At 31.8% G+C, this 22,228-nt stretch overlaps 1 protein-coding gene and 1 long non-coding RNA gene across 3 annotated transcripts in view; one reads left to right on the top strand and one right to left on the bottom strand.

Annotated features, from left to right (window-relative positions):
- Positions 1 to 22,228, top strand: part of LOC130678235 (uncharacterized) — a 125,538-nt gene that overhangs the window by 67,243 nt on the left and 36,067 nt on the right. The window lies entirely within an intron of this gene.
- LOC130678233 (fork head domain-containing protein crocodile) lies at positions 17,544 to 20,946 on the bottom strand. Its single transcript, XM_057485336.1, has 2 exons — positions 19,130 to 20,946; positions 17,544 to 19,046 (listed from the first exon to the last, which is right to left on the bottom strand). The coding sequence occupies exons 1-2, from the start codon at positions 20,443 to 20,445 to the stop codon at positions 18,914 to 18,916; spliced, it is 1,449 nt and encodes a 482-aa protein (XP_057341319.1). The 5' UTR covers positions 20,446 to 20,946; the 3' UTR covers positions 17,544 to 18,913.

The raw sequence follows: 22,228 nt of genomic DNA, 5'->3' as shown, positions 1-22,228 counted from the left end.
TATGTAGCGCAGTCTATACTTATTTGAGGTTAGGTTGATAATCGTTTTTATATAGTTTATGCTTATTAATCTGATTATAAATTGGTTATATTGAACAAAAAATATAATCTGGTAAAGAACCAATAACAAGTCAGCAAATTCTTTTTATATATCACTATCCGTAAATAATAAATAGTGGCCAGCTATGAGTTTACAGTGAGTCATCTTTGAATTCAAAACTACCCTATCTATAAATAATTATTTTGAGCCAGCTGTGAGGTAATGATGGGCCAGCGTTTTATTTCAATACAGTGCCATCTAGAAATAATAGATAAAGGCCAGCAATCAGCTTGTAGTGAGTCATCTTTTGACTTGAAAACAACGCCATCTATAAATAATTATTCCGAGCCAACTATGATGTAATAATGAGTCGGAATTTCATTCTCGTAAAGCGCCACCTGTAAATAACAGATAATGGCCAGTCATCAGCTTCTAGTGAGTCGTTTTTTGACGTGGAAACAACGCCACCTATAAATAATTATTCCGAGCCAACTATGATGTAATAATGAGTCATGATTTCAAATCTCGTACAGCGCCATCTGTAAATGATAGATACTGGCCAGATATTTGCTTATGGTGAGCTATTTTTTTATTTGAAAACAGCGACATCTATAACCAGTTACTTTGAGCCAGCTGTGAGGCAATGGTGAGTCAAGATTTCATTCTTGTACAGCGCCATCTATAAATAATAAATATTGTTCACTCACGAGATATCGGTGAGCTAAAAATATTCTTGAAAAAAAAATTAGCCAACGGTGAGCTCGTTATTAGCTAAATTTGCTAGCTAGTAACGCTGAGCTAGTGACTGGCTCTAAACTCATCGTCATTAGCCAGGATTCTACTCGGGATAACTCATGAAATTACCAATTTTTTATGAACCAAAATACAAAACAATCGTTCAATTTACTTTCAAAACGTTAAAAACGTTCAATTCACGTTTAAAACGTTAAGACTGTTCAATTTACGTTTGAGACGTTAAGAACGTTTAATTTACGTTAGAACCGTTAAGAACGTTCAATTTATGTTTGAAACGTTAAGAACGTTCAACTTACGTCTAATATTTCGACTCGGGAACTTTTTCCAATTTGCACTCTGAGTTTTTTAAATAAATTCATGATACCCGAATAATGAAACGTCTAGTGCATTTTTTTGGAAGCCAGGAAAATCGTTGTAATGATAATCAATTAATAAATTAATAGAAATATAGAATTCGAGAATATATTAGGTACGGCCCAGCCTTAACTACTTTCTTTGTATTTTTAACTTGTTTCAATTAGTGAAACAGTTCAATCTTGTAGAAAAAAAAAAGAAACTGGAAGTTTACATTTAATAGTTTATCGAATTCTTTGGTAAATCGAGCATGATCTTCGACGTAGATTTTGGTGTATCTCTTACATAAATCTTTTGTGTATGAGACTCCTGTGGTGTCACGGTAAAAGATATTAACAATAGGTCTGTTGAATCGACTATGTGATGCGGCTTTTATACCTTTTTATATTTTTTCTTTAATACTGTTACTCCAGCTAATTTTAAGTGAATAAAAGAACCTAGAAACTAAATCAAAGTGAACATATACTTTTATGTACGAAAATGATTTTGCGCCACTTTTTCTTATTCTTGGAAATAATATATCCAATAAACTACAAGTTATACTGATGGAATATTTTATAAAAAAATTCAAAGCATATTGATTCTATAACTTATTATGTAAGCTTTCAGCTGTCCTTACGAGTTTAAATATGCAACTTCAAGTAATTCAATGACAAGAACGATGATTTTTCGGGAAGTTATTGTTTTCACCCCGATTTCGAAAATCGAGTTTTCATCAGATGTCGACGTTTTGAGGTCCTAAGAAGCTATTCTGACTATTTTCAGAATGATGTCCAAGTGTCTGTATGTGTGTGTGTGTGTGTGTGTGTGTGTGTGTGTGTGTGTGTGTGTGTGTGTGTGTGTGTGTGTGTGTGTGTGTGTGTGTGTGTAACCGGTCTATAACTTTTTAACTAATAAACCGATTTAGATGATTGAGATGGCAATCGAAAGAGCTTGTTGGCCATCAACTTTTCTGAAAATTTCAGATCATTTGATCAAGTAGACTCAAAAATATTGGCGAATTACGGAAAACAAAATTTTTTTTTTTTTAGTTTTTTATTGATTTCTCAGAAACGAGTTTAACGATCGAATTCAAAATCTAATCAGCTCTAGAACTTAATAAGCCGCGTCGAATGCGACCTCAACCATCTCAATCGGTTTATTTGTTCGAGAGATATCGCGGGAGAAAGAAATGGTAAAAAACGGTTTATTTCGATTATCTTTGAAGTGAATCATCCGATCAATTTCAAAATCTGATCAGCTCTAGAACTCAATAAAATGCATCGATTGCCAGCTCGACCATCAAAATCGGTTAATTCGTTCGAGAGTTATCGTGGGAGAAATTGTAAAAAACGATTTTTTGCGAATATTTTTAAACCAACTGAACTAAACAACTCCAAAATCTGATCAGCTTTAGAATTTATTAAAACCCGTCGATTGCCACCTCAATCATCAAAATCGAGTCATTTGTCTAAGAGATATTGCGGGAGAAAGAAACGATGGAAAACAAATTTTTGCCAATATCTTTGAAACAACTGAACTTAACAATCCCAAAATCTTATCAGTTCTAGAACTCAATAAAATACGTCGATTGTCGCCTCAACCATCAAAATCGGTTAATTCGTTCACGAGATATCGCGGGAGAAAGAAATGCTAAGAAACAGTTTTTTTCGAAAACAATGGCATACAAAAGTATTTTCGAGCTCGAAAATGTATTCACAACAATGTTTCCGAGCTCCTCGAGCTCGAAAACAACGGAAAGTTTTAGGGCTGGCCCGCAGGGTCAACCGATAGACAAATTTTTTTTACTATACTTGCACTGAAAGTTTACATTCCTGCCCTATTGAGAGGGAAGAAAGTCGTTCTTTTTTTTTATGAAAAAAAAAAAAATGACAAAAATTATTGAATTTGTCATTCTTCCCACAAACAGAGGCAAAAATTTAAACTTCCAGGTACAGATCTGGTAAAAAATTGTAAACACTCCATGGAGAAAGGTTGGGTGTCCCAATCCACGTGTTTGCCACGGGGAATTATACTCGCTAATTGGAATGTCCTACTTTTCTTCCTTGGTGTATAATATACTATTTTAACTTTCCCAACATGATTGCTGGTTTAATACGTTATTATTAGAACGACAGAAATATTTGGAAGATTTGTTTATAACAAAGAAATGTGATTATGACAAGGACAAAATCAAGTCAGATACTAATTTGTGGGCAGAAACTTTCTTTTTCTTTACTGAAGAAACTGATCAGTTTTTGCTTACTAAATAGCATTAGTCTAAAACTTGCTTGTTTTGATTGGCGTGACAGGCATTTAAGCTCACAGTTTTAATGCACATAATATATCAAAACTTTATTTCATACAGTTTTGGTTAATTTTTATCGATAAAATGATTTTTTTCATAAGTAACCTCTTTTAATTTTTTTTAACTAAACATTAAACTCAAGATCTCATACCTAATTTTATTTAATATAAGAGGGGTCTGCTCTTGTTTCTTTATAACACTCAAGCTGACGAATGGTACTATCCTTGTTGCACTTGCGTAGTAAATAAAAACTTTGACCACGTTTTTCTCTTAAACAAATGAATATTTTTTAAACATTAAAACGTAGATCGCAAGATTATAGAGTAATGATTTGATCCTCGTTCTTAATTTTGCGTTTAGAGGTTTGGTTTTAGAGAAAAGCATGGAAAGAAAAAATGTCGACCCTCCTCAGCAATTTATAAAGATGGGACTTGAACATTCATAATATTTAAAGTGAAATTTTCAATTTATGTCTATTTCGTAATATTTTTATCAGAAAAAAAAATATTTTTCAGTTTACGAAGTTGAAAAACATTTTGAATAATAATTTCGAGTTCGATTAAGAGCTTTTACGAAACTAAAAAAATTCTGACACTGGCTTTCAGAAGAAGTTAAAAGGTGACTGTTTCATATGCCGAAAAGTGAAGAACATAGAAAAGTGTCTGGACTTTGAGCTAAACAGTTTTACATATGTATAATCTATAACGTCGCATTTGTCCTAGTCTCTGATGAGCACCGCTAACGAGCGTCTACGATGATTGACAATATATTCTGAGTTTGCCGGAGTATTCAAGACGATTACATACAGATATATTTACTTTAAAATTTCATGCAACAGTTTTTTACTGTAAAAAAAATATTCTTTAAAATTTTCTGACCCAAGTTGTAAAATATTGCCACTAAAATTATAAATATTCGTTTTTGGATTTGTCGGATTATTACACCATTGTGCACTTATTATTAAAAAAAGATTTGTTAGAATGTGAACAGACATATGACTATAAAGTTTCTGATACACAACCATTGCATTGATAATGTCAAAAAGCCAATGTTTTGATCGCAAATCTTAGCTAAGACATGCAATAATATTTCATTTTCACAAGCTGCAAATTAAATAGGTTGAGTTCGGTTACTGTGCATTCATCTTCGATAACTACATGCTTATAGCTATAGACAAGATGAAAAAAATTGCAAAATACAGTTTATCTTCACAGAGAAAAAATATAGAGGACTTGACTTAAAATTACTAAATCTATATTGTGAACTTCAAACGCGATTGAAATTGTTTAATTTTTATTATCTTCAGAATTCAATTTTTATTTATAAATTACATCAACTATACATAAGTAAATTGGACTACATGTTTAGTGAAATATCTATATCTATTACAGTAAATTTTACTATATTAGAATAGAATTAATCAAAATCAAGTATTTATTAGTTTCCCTTCCCAACTTTTCATTATTATTATTATTATCATTATCATTTATAGCATTTATACTAGTATTGGTGTAAACTTTTATGTTTAAAAATCAATTAACTTGACTGAGATTCGAACCCTGATTTCTCGCGTGTGAATCTTGTCCTCAGTCTGCCGGTCTGATGTCTCCTTTAATCAAAAATCTCTGAACTTATAATAGATATTTGTATACGCTATCACTATCAATTGTTAATTTTATCGATCTGCTTTCAAGAAATTACAAATCGTTTAGTAATTTGTTAGTCGCTGCATAATACTTAATACTCCGCTTATTCATAGGATTTACAGAAAGTACTAAACAGACTATAATTTTCGTATACTGTAGAGTATTTCAAGCATTTTATTAGTTAATTTTTATATTTTTACAGAATAAAAATCGTATAATAAAATGTATTACTCAACGTTTAGTAATAATTTAATGTACTCAGTATAAAAATTGCTGTTCTATTAATAAAAAATACGAATAAATTAGTTATTCAATCAATAATTTAGTAATTTTTCAGATAAACATAGAATAATAATTACCATTTTGTGATTTTGACTGTATGTTTAGTAATAAAAAGTAAAAGTAATGCATTTATTGAATTGGATCAGTATTTTTAACTAAAATATACGTATATATTAGTTATTAGCTATCTTTAACCTACCTCAAGTTATCTTTTTTATTTTTAAATTTTTTGAAAATTGAAAATAAAAAGTTTTAATAACCAAAAAAGATATTATATGAGAATTATAGATTGAGGTGAAGTGTGTTAAGAATAGTACTAAGAGATAGTCAAATCTCACGTATGGTTTAGGCCACCCGCAATGCGGGCGCGTGGTCTCCCTCTCATCGAGTTTCATATGAAAAAGAGTTGGCGGTACTTGTTTATAAAATTACGAATGATAATGTAAGCATTTTTTCACGCTCTCGCCACGTGTGGGTGCGAGTCGAGTCGCGTCTTCTTGCGCTCTAGGGCTAATTTTAGGGTTTATCAACCCTCGCGTGTGCTGCTCGTCACTGTTCGTACGACCCAACATGCTTTTGTTTACGTTAGAATATAGTTTGAACACTTCAATGGACTGAACGTTTTTTCAACGTATTCCAAATAAAACTATTTCATATTATCAACAAACAAAAAATAATTACGTTAAACTTTTTTTTATCGCTAATTGCAAACAAATAATTATAATTAACAATTTAATTTTTTCGTATTAACTGAAATGACTTAAAACACTTTTAATAAATTCAATATTTCAATTTAAATCGTTTTATGACAGAACTCTGCGCAATATAGCGTTGGGAATCATGGCCTCGAGGCGAATCGAATTAACACCATGGATGCATCACGATTAAATCAATTAAATGTGGCCAATTACTGGAGGAATCAGCTTAACTCAAATTTATCTATATCGTATATAATTGCTAGCACGACCCCCGATATGAATTATTTTACGTATATAGAGTAGTAATTTAATGTATCAGGTGTTATGTATACACGATAAGTTTGATATTTATGATATTTCATAAACGTACTACGAACGGTTTCTATAAATTTCTCTCCGTGCACACGATATTGGGACCATTGCCATAATATCTTGTGATTGTTACAGTAAAGTTCTTTCCGCGTAGGGATTTCTTGAGAAAAACAGTTGTAATTCTCATATAAATAATGAAATGACATGGCATTATGTACTTCCCGACTAGAAATTTTAGTTAGGCAGTGATTAGGCCCGAATTAGGCATGCCCTATGCTTATACATAGAAATTGGCAATATATGGTCATGTATGAATGTAATGACCATATAATTTTGCTTAACTAAATTAAAATTTTTTTTTTTTTTTTTTTTCATCGTTTAAAAATATTTTTTCAGGGCAGTTATTATCAGATGTGTTGATTTAATATTATTTCGATGTCCAATCAACTTAGAAATATTTAATTCAAGGAAAAACGCGAAACTTATCAAGGACCGATATCGTGGGATTAGAACCCGGGACCCTACGCACGAAAGACCGATGCTTTAATGACTACGCTACGCTACCGATTGTGGCTCCTAAGTCTATTTATGCTATTTAAATATTGTTCAATACCAGCCAGGAATTCCAAAGATATACCTAACTTAGGCAATGACGAAGATTTTCCAAACAACAGCTAAATTTGACATACCTAGCTTTGGCAAGTCTTTAGTCATCCTCATTGCGTTTTAGTCAGGAATTCCAAAGATACACTGAACTTACGCCCAACCAGAAACTCCCATTAACAACCAAGTTTGGAAAAGTGTTGGTATATTAAGTTTCAACTTTCCTCGTAAGGAACGGACAAGGTTCAAATTAGGCTTGTCGTATTTCGGAAAGCCTCATTCGTCCCGAATCGGTATTTCGGCATGCTGCACTGGAATTACAGTCGGGATATATATAGTCTAGTTACCATTGCTACCTACCTGTCAGGAATTCAAATATGAGGACTGAGTGCGACCTTACCACAGACGTTCCTAGTTTCATCTGACTTTGGCTTACCAAACATCGGCAAACCTTAGGTTACCATTGCCACCTACCAGTCAGGAATTCCAATGTTAGGGCTGAGTGCGACTTGCCACAGACGTTCCTAGTTTCATCTGACTTTGGCATACCAAACTTCGGCAAACCTTAGATAGCCATTGCTACCTACCAGCCAGGAATTTCAATGTTAGGCCTGAGTACGGCCTTGCCAAAGATTTTCCTAGTTCCGTCTGGCTTTGGTATACCAAACTTCGGCAAACCTTAGGTTACCATTGCCACCTACCAGTCAAGAATTCCAATGTTAGGGCTGAGTACGGCCTTGCCACAGACTTCCCTAGTTTGGTCTAACTTCGGCATACCAAACTTCGGCAAACTAGATACGAATCAGGCTTGCCTTACTTAGGCAAGCCTAGTTCGGCCCAAAATGATTTTTCGGCAAGCCTCACTAAAATTTCTAGTCGGGATTATGGATCAACAGCACAGTGGATAGAGTAGTTGCTCAAAGAAATTAAGGTTCCGTGTTCTAGTCCCGCCGAAAAATAACAAAAAAAAAATGTGCCTTTTTTCACTGATGCTAATTGGAGTTTTTTTTTCGTCAGTTCTGTACATAAGTAAATAGTTTAGTTGGTAAGTTAAACGTAAGTAATGAAAATTTATCAGTGTTTTTTTTTTTTTTTAAAGTAACTTCTTTCTACAAGTGCTTATTACTATTAACAGTGAATAAATACAAGTGAATAAATTACAAGTGGACATTAAACTTAGGCGAGGACTTGAAAAACTTTAACTTGAATTAAAAATGAATATTTTTCTAAAATATGAGAACTTAAAGCTTTGATTGGTTCGTTTTTTTGCTTTTGCTTGTTAAAACTTGTAATTTATGCATGTGATAAAAAATTTCTCAATAAGCATACATTAAAAAAAAAAAAGAAAAAAAAGGTTTTTTGTCAGTATTACTAATGAATTTCACTGAGAGCTGATCAATAATTTTGTTTCTCTAGTGCTACGAATGGACTTTACTGGTTACTTAGCTACTATTTAACGGAAACGAATATTGACTTTTACTGATTAAACAAGTGATTGAATTTCATTGATTCAATCAGTGAGTATTTATTAAGTTCCTGAGGTATAGTTATAGCTGAGAAGAATAGTGAATATGTACTATGGCTCAGTGAAACTCAAAACTATTTCAATTTTAAAGATTACTGTTATATTAGAAGGATATGAACTTTTGTGTATCCATATACGTATTTCGAAAATGTTTCATGTAAGTTAGTAGAGCGAATTTAGCTTTGCTCTTTTTTTATTATCCTCTTTCTGTTGTTCCACATACACATGCTTTGGTTGATACATTATGTGTGCCACCGGCAAGTATTATATAAGTCGGCACAATAGTTTGGGTGACAAGGGAGAATCACTCGCTCAACTTACTTGAACACGACTCTTCTCTATTTAAACCTCATTGTTCATTTCATTCTCTCGTAAGCTTTTTTTTATTCTCTTATTTTATATATTTTAACCCCACTTTACATGCCTCGACCAGCAAATAGCGGCAAGCGATATCATTTTACCCTCGACGCATTATACGCGTGGCGCGGACGATTTAGTCAATCGTGAAAACCGTGAAGTACACAATAGAAATGTTTGCTGATCCTTTTAAAATCCTTCAAATAGATACCACTGCTCTTTTTCAACATACTATAAAGATCTAATTATCCACCAAATTCTTTTTACATTCGATACAATAACACATAATATTTTCACTATTGAATATTCGAGTAATCGTTTAAAAAATAATTTCTTACATTAATTATCATTCAAGATGGTAGAAATTTTTACATTTATAATTATTATTTAATACTTTTATACATATAAAAAATAATGAAACATCAAAAACCATAAAGAATACGAAATGAAAGCTAAAAAATGAGGTCAGGTTAGGTTAGATAGCAAACATTGAGCGATTTAAGTTTTGCGTTTCGCCGTGGGGCTCTCTGGGAAATAATGCACCTGCTCATCTTTCCTGGGTTACGATAAAGACATTTTAGAGAACGAGAGAGCGCTCAGAAGACGAAGGAGAACTGATGAAGGTATAAACGATAATGGAATGCTCCAGGAAATGTAACCGACAACTAAGTGCCTCTGGTTATAATAGAATTTTCCATCACATTTTGCTAAAATTTATTTCGTTACACTTCGTTGCTTCTACCTTTCATATCTAAGATATAAAATAAATATATTTAATAATATACAATATAAATGTATTTATTACGATATAAAAAAAAATGTGACTATTCAGTAAACCCGCGAGTCAACGATAGAGAATTTTTTACTATTCTATAAGGATTGGAAACTTATTTTTGAAAGATGAATGTTAAATAAAATTGTTAAGAAAAAAATGAAATACATGTAAACACCCTAACGGACCCAAATTACGGTAAATTACGGTAAACCCACCGTTAATTACGGTAATCCACCGTAAAATACTGATTTACCGTAAATTTCGGTGGATTTACCTGTAGATTATGCAGTACAGCTAAACTCAGTAATCACTGTCAGTTGCGCGGCCTAGTCGTTAAAGTGTTGGTCTTTCGTCCGTATAGGGTTCCGGGTTCGAATCCCAATAATGTGTAAGCGGTCGTTTATAAGTTTAGCGTTTTTTCTCCGAATTAAAATTTCCCAATTCGATTAGAAATTCAATTATCCGCAAACCGGATAGTCCCTGCATCGCGAAAACGATTGAACGAAAAATGGAAAAAAAAATTGTTTGTTTTTTTTTAATTTAGTCAAAATTTCTATACATCCTTTCAAAGCGCACTGCATTTTAACCGGGTAAATAGCCGGGGCAATCAGGTTTCTGAATTCTTTCCTGATCATGCAGCAGGCCATCTCAAAACGCATTACATTCTAGCCGGGCTAATGATCGGAGCGATTTCTCGGGCCCTTATTTCAAATCGGGCAAATTATATAAAGCCTTGTCAGGTACCCGGAATCATTTCTACCAGGGCTGAACTAACAAATTACTAAACAGGTTGTAATTTTTCGACATCAGATCGATAAAACTAAGAATTGATAGAGATTGCGTATACGAATAACTATTACAAATTCAGAGACTTTCGTTCAAAGAAGACACCGAACTGGCAGACTGAGAACATAATTTGTACGCGGGAGATCAAGGTTCAAATCTCGATCAACCCAAGTGATTTTCAAATATAAAAATTGACACCAACACTAATACACTTGCCATAAATAATAATGATAATGATAATAATAAAAAGTTGGGAAGGGAAACTAAAAAAAAATTTGATTTTATTTAATTCTACTCTAATATAGTAAAAATTAAGAAAACTGATGCGGATAGTAAAATTTATTATATTGATTAATAAATTTCATAAAGTAAATAGTCAAATTTACTAATCCGGTTTATATTTATTGAAATACTCAAAAAATATAAATTACTAAACCCTAAATATAAATTTAATTCTTAAGATAGTAAAAATTACACAATTTTAATAGCGTCTTAAGTTGACAATACAAACTAAGTAATTTTGGCTCATATTTTTGAGTAAAGTTCCCTAAATTTTTTTCTCCATGTAAGTTTTGATAAGCTGTTTTTAGTATTGCAAGTCTATTATATTATTATAGTCAATATCGATCTATTTACTGAAAAGATCTTACCATCTCAACCTTTGTAAAGAGCATGAGCACTAAAAGTTAGAGTCAGATTAATATAGTGTCTTTTTTTTAAAAGCAAGAACTTAAAAACGAAAAAAAATAATTTATCATACATAGTCGGATGAATATATGAATATATATTACAATAGTCAATATGGAAAATTAAATATTTTCAAAACGATTTTTTTTAAATATTCAAATAAAATGTTCTATTTATGAAATGATATATATATGAGATATATATTTTAGATTTTAATTCTTAAATTTTATAAACAAGAAAAATATTTAATAAAAAAAAGTCTAGTAGCTTTCCCACGAAGCATGACTTCCGTTTATATTCAAGAACTTGACGACAGGGAGGACGCAATAGTAATAAGACGGACGAGAAAAGACCAACTGTTTATTTTACTAAGCTCGTCTTGTCCCTTTTCTGTTACCATCATTTTTAGAGAATTAATTGCCACAACTAATGGTCCTATAGCTGACGAAAATTTACGATGAAAATAGAATGGTCTGAATCTAAAAGATTAGTTAATAAACAATTTATAATAGTTACACAAATATCTGCTCTAAACTCAATAAAAAATTATAACGTATTTGCATACTTGACATTGTATTTTATTATAACTACATTCGGATATTTTTGGAAAAATGATAATTAAATATCCGTTTTTTCGTTTTTCTTTGTTATGTACTGTTCAAATTTGAATAACGCTTTATTAAAAGTTCTTCAATAGAGGACTTGTTTCACTAAGAATGCTATTACATGAAAAGAAAAACTTTTTCAATCAATGATGAATTTCCAGTAATGAATATATACCACAAGTTACAGTTTTTAATAAAAAATATACTAAGATAATAAAAATAAATATTCACATCTTACTAAGTATCAAATCGATATTGAAATTTTTAACAAATCGTTCAATTACAATTACATTCAGTTAAATTGAGATATAAATATAAAGAAGAATTGCTGAGCTAGTCCATAAAATTATTCTATTTTTCTGCCGTTATTAAAAATTTTTTTGAAAAATTGAATGAAAGCTCAGCGGTTACTTATACAAGAATATAACCAGTTTTGCACAAGAACTTGAGAATTTTTAACTTCCCGCTCAGAAAATCGACGATTTTCAAAAAATTGGGAAGTTATTGTTTTCACCCCGATTTGCGAAAATCGAAATTTCATCAGATGTCGACGTTTAGAGGTCCTAGGAAGCTATTCTGACTATTTTCAGAATGATGTCCGAGTGTCTGTATGTATGTATGTATGTGTGTGTATGTATGTATGTATGTAAACTCTTTGTAACTTTTTAACTAATGAACCGATTTGGATGGTTAAGGCGGCAATCGAAAGAGCTTGCTGGCCATCAACTTTCCTAAAAATTTCAGATAATTTAATCGAGTAGACTCGAAAATATTGGCGAATTACGAAATTTTTTTTTTTCAGTTTTTTATTGATTTCTCAGAAACGACTTAAACGATCGACCTCAAAATCTAATCAGCTCTAGAAGTTAATAAAACGCATCGATTGCCGCCTTAGCCATCTCAATCGGTCAATTTGTTCGAGAGACATCGTGGGAGAAAGAAATGGTAAAAAACAGTTATTTGCGAATATCTTTGAAATAACTCAACCAAACAATTACAAAATCTGATCAGCTCTAGAACTCAATAAAATGCATTGATTGCCGCCTAAACCATCAAAATCGGTCAATTGTTGGTGAGATATTATGGGAGAATGAAATGCTAACAATCGGTTTAAATTCGGCCAATAACTCCCCGAATTTTTGAAAATTTTCAATTTTCTTAGTGGGAAGTTCAAAATGGTAAAAAAAATTGTTTTTTTAATATCTTCCTCCTTGAGCTTGAAAATAACGGAAAGTTTTGAGGCTCTTTGAGCTCAAAAATTTGTTAGGCCGGTAAACCATACCTTTACTGAAAAATTATAATTTTTGTCCGACGATATCTTTGGATGAAATGAACCGATTTGAACGCTCTTGGTGGAAATCGAAAAGGGTCAACAAGACTTAAAACTGATTACATTTTAAGGTGAATCGGGCAAGTGGTTTATGTTATACCCAAAAAAACAAAAAAACTTTTTAATTTTTATTCTTTGTATAACTTGTAAACTACATGACCGATCTACCCCAAAATCTTATCAATTCTAAGTTTTAGTGAGCTCTTTCGATTGCCACCAAGAAAGTTCAAATCGGTCGATTCGTTCCAAAGATATCGTCGGACAAAAAAAAGATCACACACACACATACACACGGACGTCCATCCGGGAATAGTCAGAATAGCTTCCTAGGACCTCAAAACGTCGACATCTGATGGAAATTCGATTTTCGAAAATCGGACCAAAACCAATAACTGTCCTTTTTTTGAAAATTTGCAATTTTCTTAACGGAAAGTTAAAAAAAAAAAGGTTTCAGGTATTTGAGTCTCCGAAAACTTGGTATTTCCTCAAGTACCCCGTTTTACCCTCCTTCTCTATATGTATAGTCAGTGGGAGACTAAAAAACTAATAACGATACGAATTAAATAGATAAGTTATAAATGTTATGAGAATAACATTTTTTTAATATTCGTATTGAATAATGAACTGCATAGTTGAGCGAAAAGTTATAATGAGGTCAAACTTTATTTTTCAACTTTAGATTTTTTCAGGTAAGGGCAAATTTCCATGTGTACTCTTATAAATTAAATCAACGAAAATTTAGTATACATAGAAAGAATTTTTACTGATTTGTTGAAAGAGATTCGTGAGCCTTTTTTACACACTATGTATTATAAATATATTGAAACTTTATCTCAATCGAGTCTTTCTGAGACGCGTCGGAACTTATTCCTTCGTGTACTTCAATTTTTTATTTATTCGGCAAATAAGGATGATTTAGATTTCAAATTATGGTGTGGTATAAATGTTTTAAAACATGGCTGTTACCTGATAAATGTTTTTTTTTTTTTTTTATTTTAATTTCATTACCAATAGGTTAATTAGGAATAGGTAATATAGGCATTGAAATATGAAATATTGTTTGTAATAGTTTATAATAAAATTACTTCCTGCATATTTTTAGATTAAAATTTTGGTCAACGAAAGCAGTAAACGGAAAGAAAATGCAAGACCAGTTGAACACGCTCTAGAGAATTAAATAAAATCAAAATAAGATGGTATCTTTGTTTATGTTGTATACCTTCTCAAAATTTAGTTATCGTTAAAACTTGCTAATTTTTGAAACATTAACCTCCTTTAAGCAGTATCTAACGTATCTTTAGAATAAAGCAGTATTTCAATTTTTCCAGCTTTTCTTTTTTTCTAATATATATTAGAGTGGCCCATGCAGGAGCTGCCAGAGTTGAACGACGGGGCCCTATTTGGCTCAGCACTGGGGAACCTAGCTTTGGCACACCTACATTGGCCCATGCTCGGCTCAAGATTGGGTACTCAGTCCTGGCCGTTACAATGATTACCCGGGCTTGGGCCAAAACTGAGTTTTCTTTCTTGGCCGTCCAATGGCAACCCAGACTTGGGCCAAGGTAGAATTACCCAAGTTTGGCTATACTTATAGTTAAACAAGTAGATCATATAAATGTATCAGTTCAACATTAGTAAGTTCGTCCAGTAGTTACCGTTCAGACCCAGCAATCAGAAAGACGGCAGTTTGCGCCCAGAGCCCAGCAGAATTTTCACCGAGTTTTTTTCACATCATTTACCTTCCTTATATAGTTTAAACGTTAATGTTCCCTCGATGTATGGGTCAGGTCTGGCAACCAGGACTGGCCCTATGTTATCATTCAAGATTTATTCCAAGGCTGGCTTACAAGCTTGGCCCAAGGTTTTACATACTCGGGCCAAGCCTGGGCTTGTCGTACTTTCCTCTCTGGGGACCCGAAAAAAAATCGACTCATTTCTTTCGAGTGTCAGGAATTTGTTGGTTTAATATGTTTTAAGAGTCCTCTCCAATATGTTCGATAATAAATTTTCGAGGGGTAGCATAAGAATTTGGAAAATTCCAAAAATCATTGTAATTCGGTTTTTTTTTTAAATCCCTTCTTTTCTTCTGGCGGGATTGGGTTTACCTGTAACATCAATACCATGCTGAAAATTTTAGCCCCAGATGTTGACCATGGAACGTCGCTCAAAAATTTTGAATATTAATTCATAATATGTAACTAATGCATTAAATTAATTTTTGTATCTTTTTATAACTCAATGATTAATATTCCACTCAAATATTATTTTTGCATAACCGAAAATATAATGGGCAGTCTTGAACAACAAAGTTGGGTTTCGATTTAAATAACCAAGAAATCTCAAAATTTGATTTGAAAAATAAAAAAAAAGTAAATAACTAATTTTTTCTATGTCTCGGGTTCTAGTTTCATTCGTTACGATACAAATTGCTAGTGAATAAATCGAGAAACCTTAATAATACTCTGTAACAAAAAGCGGTGTTCAAAAAGAATAACACCGGTGTAGTGGTGCCACTTAGTGGTGTCAAAACGGGTATACATGTGGAACAATTCAACTTCGAACGGAGTATGAGAGTATGAGTATAAGTGTTTTAAAGTCTACAAAACAGAAATAAATAATAAGAATAATATTTCGTTAAAATTACGAAATTATCGTTAATTGAGATAAGAACAATTATATTACCTATAAAATAAGAAATGTCACTTTTATTTAACTTAACAAATTGCCGAAATTTTTGATCACTTATTAAATTAAATATTTAGGAACAATATTACATATTCATTTTTACTGTTACTCTGATGTTTCCCATAAGGTAATAACTGATTTAAAGATAATACATTATAATAATTGATAATTTTATTTTCTTTTTTTCGCTGATTTGGTTTGCAAAGAGGCTTGATCCATAAAAATCTGTTTTCCATATTTTATACAATAGCAATAATATGACATAGTGGACAAACATTCTTTAGACTTTTTCATTAATAGGTAAATTTGCCGTATGATGCATTTTTGGAATTTCAAAATATTTTTTTTTTTTTTCATTTGAAATACAATTCGACTTCTGATACTTGAAAAACAAAACTATATTTTTTTTTTAATACTGGGAAAAATCTTAACACCGCTACCGGTGTTATTTTAAATCCGGTTTTGGGATTAAATTTAACACCGGAATTACGTGAACTTATACGGGTTTTTTTTTTTTAAATGTAATACTTAAGGATCGCACCAAAACTTTCAAATACAGTGCTCGGAAGGATTCAAAACTCTTGAGCGATGTTTAAATATTAAAATTTTCAGCATATTCACGATTCTTTATGTACAAACTATTGCTACCACAAGAAAAACAAAATTAGCAAAAAAAAAAAATCTGAGATTTAATCATTTTTGAATTTACGAAATTCTTGAGCGACCTCTTACAAATTTTTTATCGAGCTGATTTTTGGAGAGGGTTCTCAAAACGTATTGAACCAACAAATTTCCATATGAGGCTCAAAAAAAAAAAAAAAAATGGTCAGTTTTTTTTTTGAGCTACTCATATATATCAAATGCAATACATACTTAATGTGTTTGTAAGTAATGATAAATTCTCATAGCTGTATGAATATGGTTTATACTTGCCTGTACAACTTTCTCGCAGAATTTATTCATTCTCAATAAATGGAAATTCAATAAAATATCATGAGAGTTTCTATGATGTGGAAAAATTACAACTTTTTTTGATGTGCTAAACTATATTTCGATCAATCGTAATTTTTATATGATGATAATAAACTAAGCACTTTTTTGATAACTTTTTCTGTTGGTACTTGAATCATTGAAAGAATAATGAAATCTAAAAAGTATGATTTATTTTTTACTTTTTCGAAAACATACACTTGACTATATTTAAGGAAACTTATTAATATAAAAATGATATGGATGTCTATGCACATAATAATTTTAAAGGAAATAACATTTGAGATTAACTGCGAGATGGAATGTTAAGTATTTTGTACACAAAAGCTTACAGGATTGATCGAAGTTGTTCAATCTATTAGATATATACACACTATAACTCTTATACAACTAACAAAGTGTCCAGCTTCATCGACAACAGTAAACCTGATGAGGGTCTTTGCAGTTTATCCGGAGCACGTGTTTCAAAAGCAGATGTGGTTCAATCTCAGCCTCGGGTAGTTTTAAGTGCGGAGGATACAAACCCGATACGACCACCCAAGCAACTTTTGACCCTTTGAATACTATCTAACTACCCTCTCTTATTGACAATCAAATATTCAAAAGATTCACTTAAAGATTATATTTTTAAATTTATCTAATAACAAAATTATTTTTATAAAATTTTTTTTTACAAATTTTAAAACATTTTGAATTTTTTGTCTGAATATTATAGCTATCAAATTATATCAACAAGTATTATAAAAGGTATTAATATTCCATTTAAAACTTTTTTTTCATTTAATGAGTGTATGTACGTATGTATATACAAATAAAGATTTTCATAATTGAGAGAGTATATAAATGATCGTGGTTACAATAATACATCTGTATATATAATTTAAAATTTTTAAACAAATAATAAGTTATTTAATTTCTTTTTAATATCGAACTGAAACAAATAAATGAACACATTTTTCTTTTAATTCAATTTTTATTTGGAATATTCACATTAATATGCGAAGTATTTTTAATGCATATGCATATATATATATATGCATATATGTATAATAATAATAATAATAATAATAATAATAATAATAATAATAATCAGCCTCACAACTTGCGAGACATTTATGTGCACTTGAAATTTTTTATTTGTTTCTTAAAAATTATCGTATCATATCTTTATCGTTTTTTTTTTCTTTTTTTTTTCTTTTTTTTATAATATACAAACTATTGAACATTTCTACACGCAAAGAACCGAACATGAAAATTCGTGACCGCTCAATAACTAATAACTACATCGTCTATGTCCAATATTTTATTTCTACATAAATAATTATAATGATTTAATTTAAATCTATTTTCTATTTATTCACATTATTTTGAATTAAATATTAATTTTCTTTTGTATAGACTATTAATAAATATATCTCAGTTCTTTTATGAACATACTGGTTATAGACATTTTCGTAATATAAATAAAACAAAAATGATTACTATAAATATAAAAATTAAATGCATCATTAAATAGATAAATAAATAATTAATGAAAATCAGATAAAAGCTCCATAACAATTGATAAAGGAATGACTTTGATTCGTCCTTTTAAACGCATTTTTTTTTACATCCGATTCTTCATGATATCGAGACAGACGATTGGTAAACAAAAATTTAAAAAAAGTGTCATCACGTTGATTTATTTAGTGCCATGTTGTCCTCTATTTACACAGTTATTATTTCTTACACTCGACAAGTATAACAAGAAAAAAATTAAGCAAGATCATCGATATGATGTAGATAAGGTGATGGTAAACCGGAAAAGAAAGAGTATCTGCAGATTCAATGTCAGTATAATAGCGTACGTATTTTAAAGTATTGTTTGACTTAGGTCAAAAAACTCGTATATTAATAAAAGCCTTCGGAAACCTCCAGTTTACACAGTTGTCATATCAATCTTGACCTTTAAATTATATTAATTACTTTATTCCACAATGTTACGCGCAAATATATACTTTTTTTCTCTTTTTTTTATGTGTTTAACATTAAGTCACGTATAACTTATCAGTGCCATTCTTTTGGAAGTTCATCAGGTGAAATCCACTCTTGCTTAATGTAAACTAAATATGGATCATAATCTTCATGCCTCTGTTGATGATAATGATTGCCACTTATCGATGATACAAGGTCTCTTTGAGACCTTGTTCGATAATCTCAGTACTTATGTAACGTTATTGGAAGATTACCACTAGTATTAACTGCATTGCAATCCTGATAATATCTATGACTGTGATACAATGGCGGCGAAGGAGCCGCACTTGAGGATAAAGGAGTAGGTGGGCTCGACCTAGAACCAACCGAGGAAATACTTAATTTTATTATTTCATCTATTAAATTATTCGGTTATCCTAATTATAGAATAATAACTACCTGTATAATTGACAGCTCGGTGATTGTGTATCCTGATAAATAGTTGCGGAATCGGGACTTGCAGCCTCTTGATACCATTGGGAATGTGGTGGATTATGGTTTCTGGCCGCAGAAGCATTGTAATCCGTATGATCCATTATATATCCCGAAGAGCTTGGACAATAGGGAGAATACATTGTCCCAGATGGACTAGAATTACCTCTCGAGGGTGTTACATGACTGTACCCAGTGGAAGGCATCATTGCGACTGCAGCAGCGGTTGTCGTGCTAGTTGTAGTGACCACTGATGTAAGATCTCTGGTACCGACGGTAGTATTAGGATCTCTTGATGTCGTCATTATAGACGAATGCGAAAGCCCAGAATGCCCATGAGAATGCTGAATTGAATGAGGATGTTGTGAATGATGATCACGGTTCATTAAAGCACTATTTTCCCTCGAAGTCATCAACGCATCAACACTGAAATTCGCTGGATCCAAACCAATATTTACATCAGTTACTGCAACATCTTGATGCACTTGATGTGGTTGATGTTGAATTTGCAGACCAGATGCATGTCCCAAATTCGTTTGAATTACACTTGCAGTTGTTGTTATTGCTTTACTATCTTGAATGCTTCCATATTTAGCGACTGAACCGTTATTACCCATGCAATGAGGCTGGTCATTCAACGGCTCTCTTTTCGGCTGCTTGCACTCTGATGATGACAATTTTTTAGTTGAATCTATACTGTGATTAGATTTGATGTCATCACGTTTATCTAATACGATCCCTTGGCGTTTTAATGCTTCTTCTTTTTCTTTTAATGCATCTTTTTTCTTAAATCGCCGTCTTCTTCTTAAATAAGATCCGTTATCAAACATATTGTAACTATCAGGATCCAATGACCAGTAACTTCCTTTTCCTGGTTTTTTATCATCCCGTGGAACTTTCACGAAACATTCATTGAGACTCAAGTTATGTCTTATTGAATTTTGCCAACCTTGCTTGTTTTCACGATAATAAGGAAATCGCTCCATAATAAATTGATAGATTCCATTTAAAGTTATTTTTTTATCAGGTGCATTTTGTATCGCCATAGCTATCAATGCTATATAAGAGTATGGTGGTTTCACCATATCTTTGGCTGGATGATGCATATGCTGCTGTGATATTCCAGCGACGGGATAACCCGCTGTTGCATAACCACCATAACGATATTGCTCGTAGTAAGCCGGTGCTGCACCAACTCCTGGATACGACGAAGTACTCATACCAACTGGAACACTCGTTGCATGCCTGTAATAAGCATTTTGTTCACCAAATAAAGTATGCATCGTATTGCTGTTTATATTCGTTCAACAACAACTTAAACTTCACTCACTAACCACTAAAATTATCTTTTAATTCTTATATCACCAGCATGTTATTAAATATCGTTAAACATTTAATTTAAATTATTTTCATTCACATAATAATCACAGTTCACAATTTATAACGAGATTCGAAGGAGGAGTGTTTTCTTTTTTTTTGGCGAAATAGAAAGAAATGAATTTTTCGCGTTTAAGTGGACGGAAGAAACGAGTTAGAGTCAGTTAGTAGGTACAGCAGCAGGCGTTACGGGTATATTATGATACACAACAAGCGGCTCGTTTACTCAGCCCCGAGTAAAAACACACTGGGGGCTCGTCGTTGCTCGTGGCAGAAACGTAGAGTGTCGAGTTGCCTCTTTCTTCTCTTAGCTAATGTTACTTGCTAGTAGAGTGAAGAAGATGCGCGGGCAGAGCCTCCTTCAATTCTCCTAACCAACACTTGAGTTGTGTTTCAGGATCATTCAGGCATTTTAGAGGTGGCACGTTACGAACTAACTCAAGGAAAAATTTGGAAAATCCTGAGAGACGCCCCTTTGTAGTGGGGGTGCGCTTTATCATTGGCTGAGATATTTAGTTAAGCCACGCCTATGTGGTTAAATTCAGCAATCAGATTCACCAACAGAGGATTATTCGCAAGAATATGCAACGCCCATTATAGTTGATGCTATGGAAATGTAAAAAGTACGCCCTGCAGTTATTTCTAACATCTTCGGATCTTATAAAGATGTATACGTAGAATAGAAGTATGTTGCTTGAAAAGATTTCTGGTATTTTGTAATTTTTTTTAGTCGACGCTGTGATGTATTTGTGGATTATATGTGTGGAAATTTTATTTTATTTTTATTTAAAATTATGTAGAATGCGAATACTTATGTTGTGATTTATATTATTTTTAATAATTATAATTATGGATACAAATGTGATTTATTATTTCGAAAAAAGAAATAAAAAAATTTAACGCGACTATTTTTACCACAAATAAATTTTTTATGAACATTTATTTGGCGATAAATCCGTGAATTAAATTAAAATTAAGTTCATTAAAATACCGCTTTCATAGAGAAAACTCCAGTTAAAAATTAAAAATTGAAATAAATCAGAACGTGAGTCTAAAAATAAATTTAGTAGTATAGAAAAAATGTTTATGAGGTTATATATTAGTTGTTAAACAAGACATAAAGTCATCAAAATCATAAACCAAAAGTTTAATAAAGTATAGTGAAGCAGATAAATAATGAAATGTACCGGAAACACAGATAGTCTCAAGTGCAGAAAAGAGAAAGATAATAAAAAAAGTTGAGAAGAGTATTTCATACTCAAGGGATTCAATTTTGACAGTGTTATTTCAAGGGTTCGAGTCCCGACTTGCACAAACACTCAAAGGACACTTGGTCCTAACCACACCATCTTCTTCATCATCCTTATTTCCATCCCTTCGTTTTGATCTTTGTCTTCTTAACTTACTTCTTCACTGTTATTCCATACACCTACTAAATTCTCTTACATGTAATTTCGTACCCAAGTGTCTCTATTAATGTAACGTCTAAAGTCGCCATCAACAAACTTTTGGAAATAAAGAACTTGACTCACCCATCGTCGAGTTTGTAATATAATTTCAAAGAAAAACGTTTTTATTCAAGTTTCTCACCAAAAACTAATGAGTGAAAGTCAACTGATCACTTACATCAAGTCCATTCGAGTTTAATCTTTTTTAACAAAAACAATTTGTTGCTTTTTTTATTGAGTA

Source organism: Microplitis mediator, chromosome 1, assembly GCF_029852145.1.
Source record: "Microplitis mediator isolate UGA2020A chromosome 1, iyMicMedi2.1, whole genome shotgun sequence".
In the NCBI taxonomy this organism is placed as follows: Eukaryota; Metazoa; Arthropoda; class Insecta; order Hymenoptera; family Braconidae; genus Microplitis; species Microplitis mediator.
This window is presented reverse-complemented; position numbering and strand designations above follow the sequence as displayed.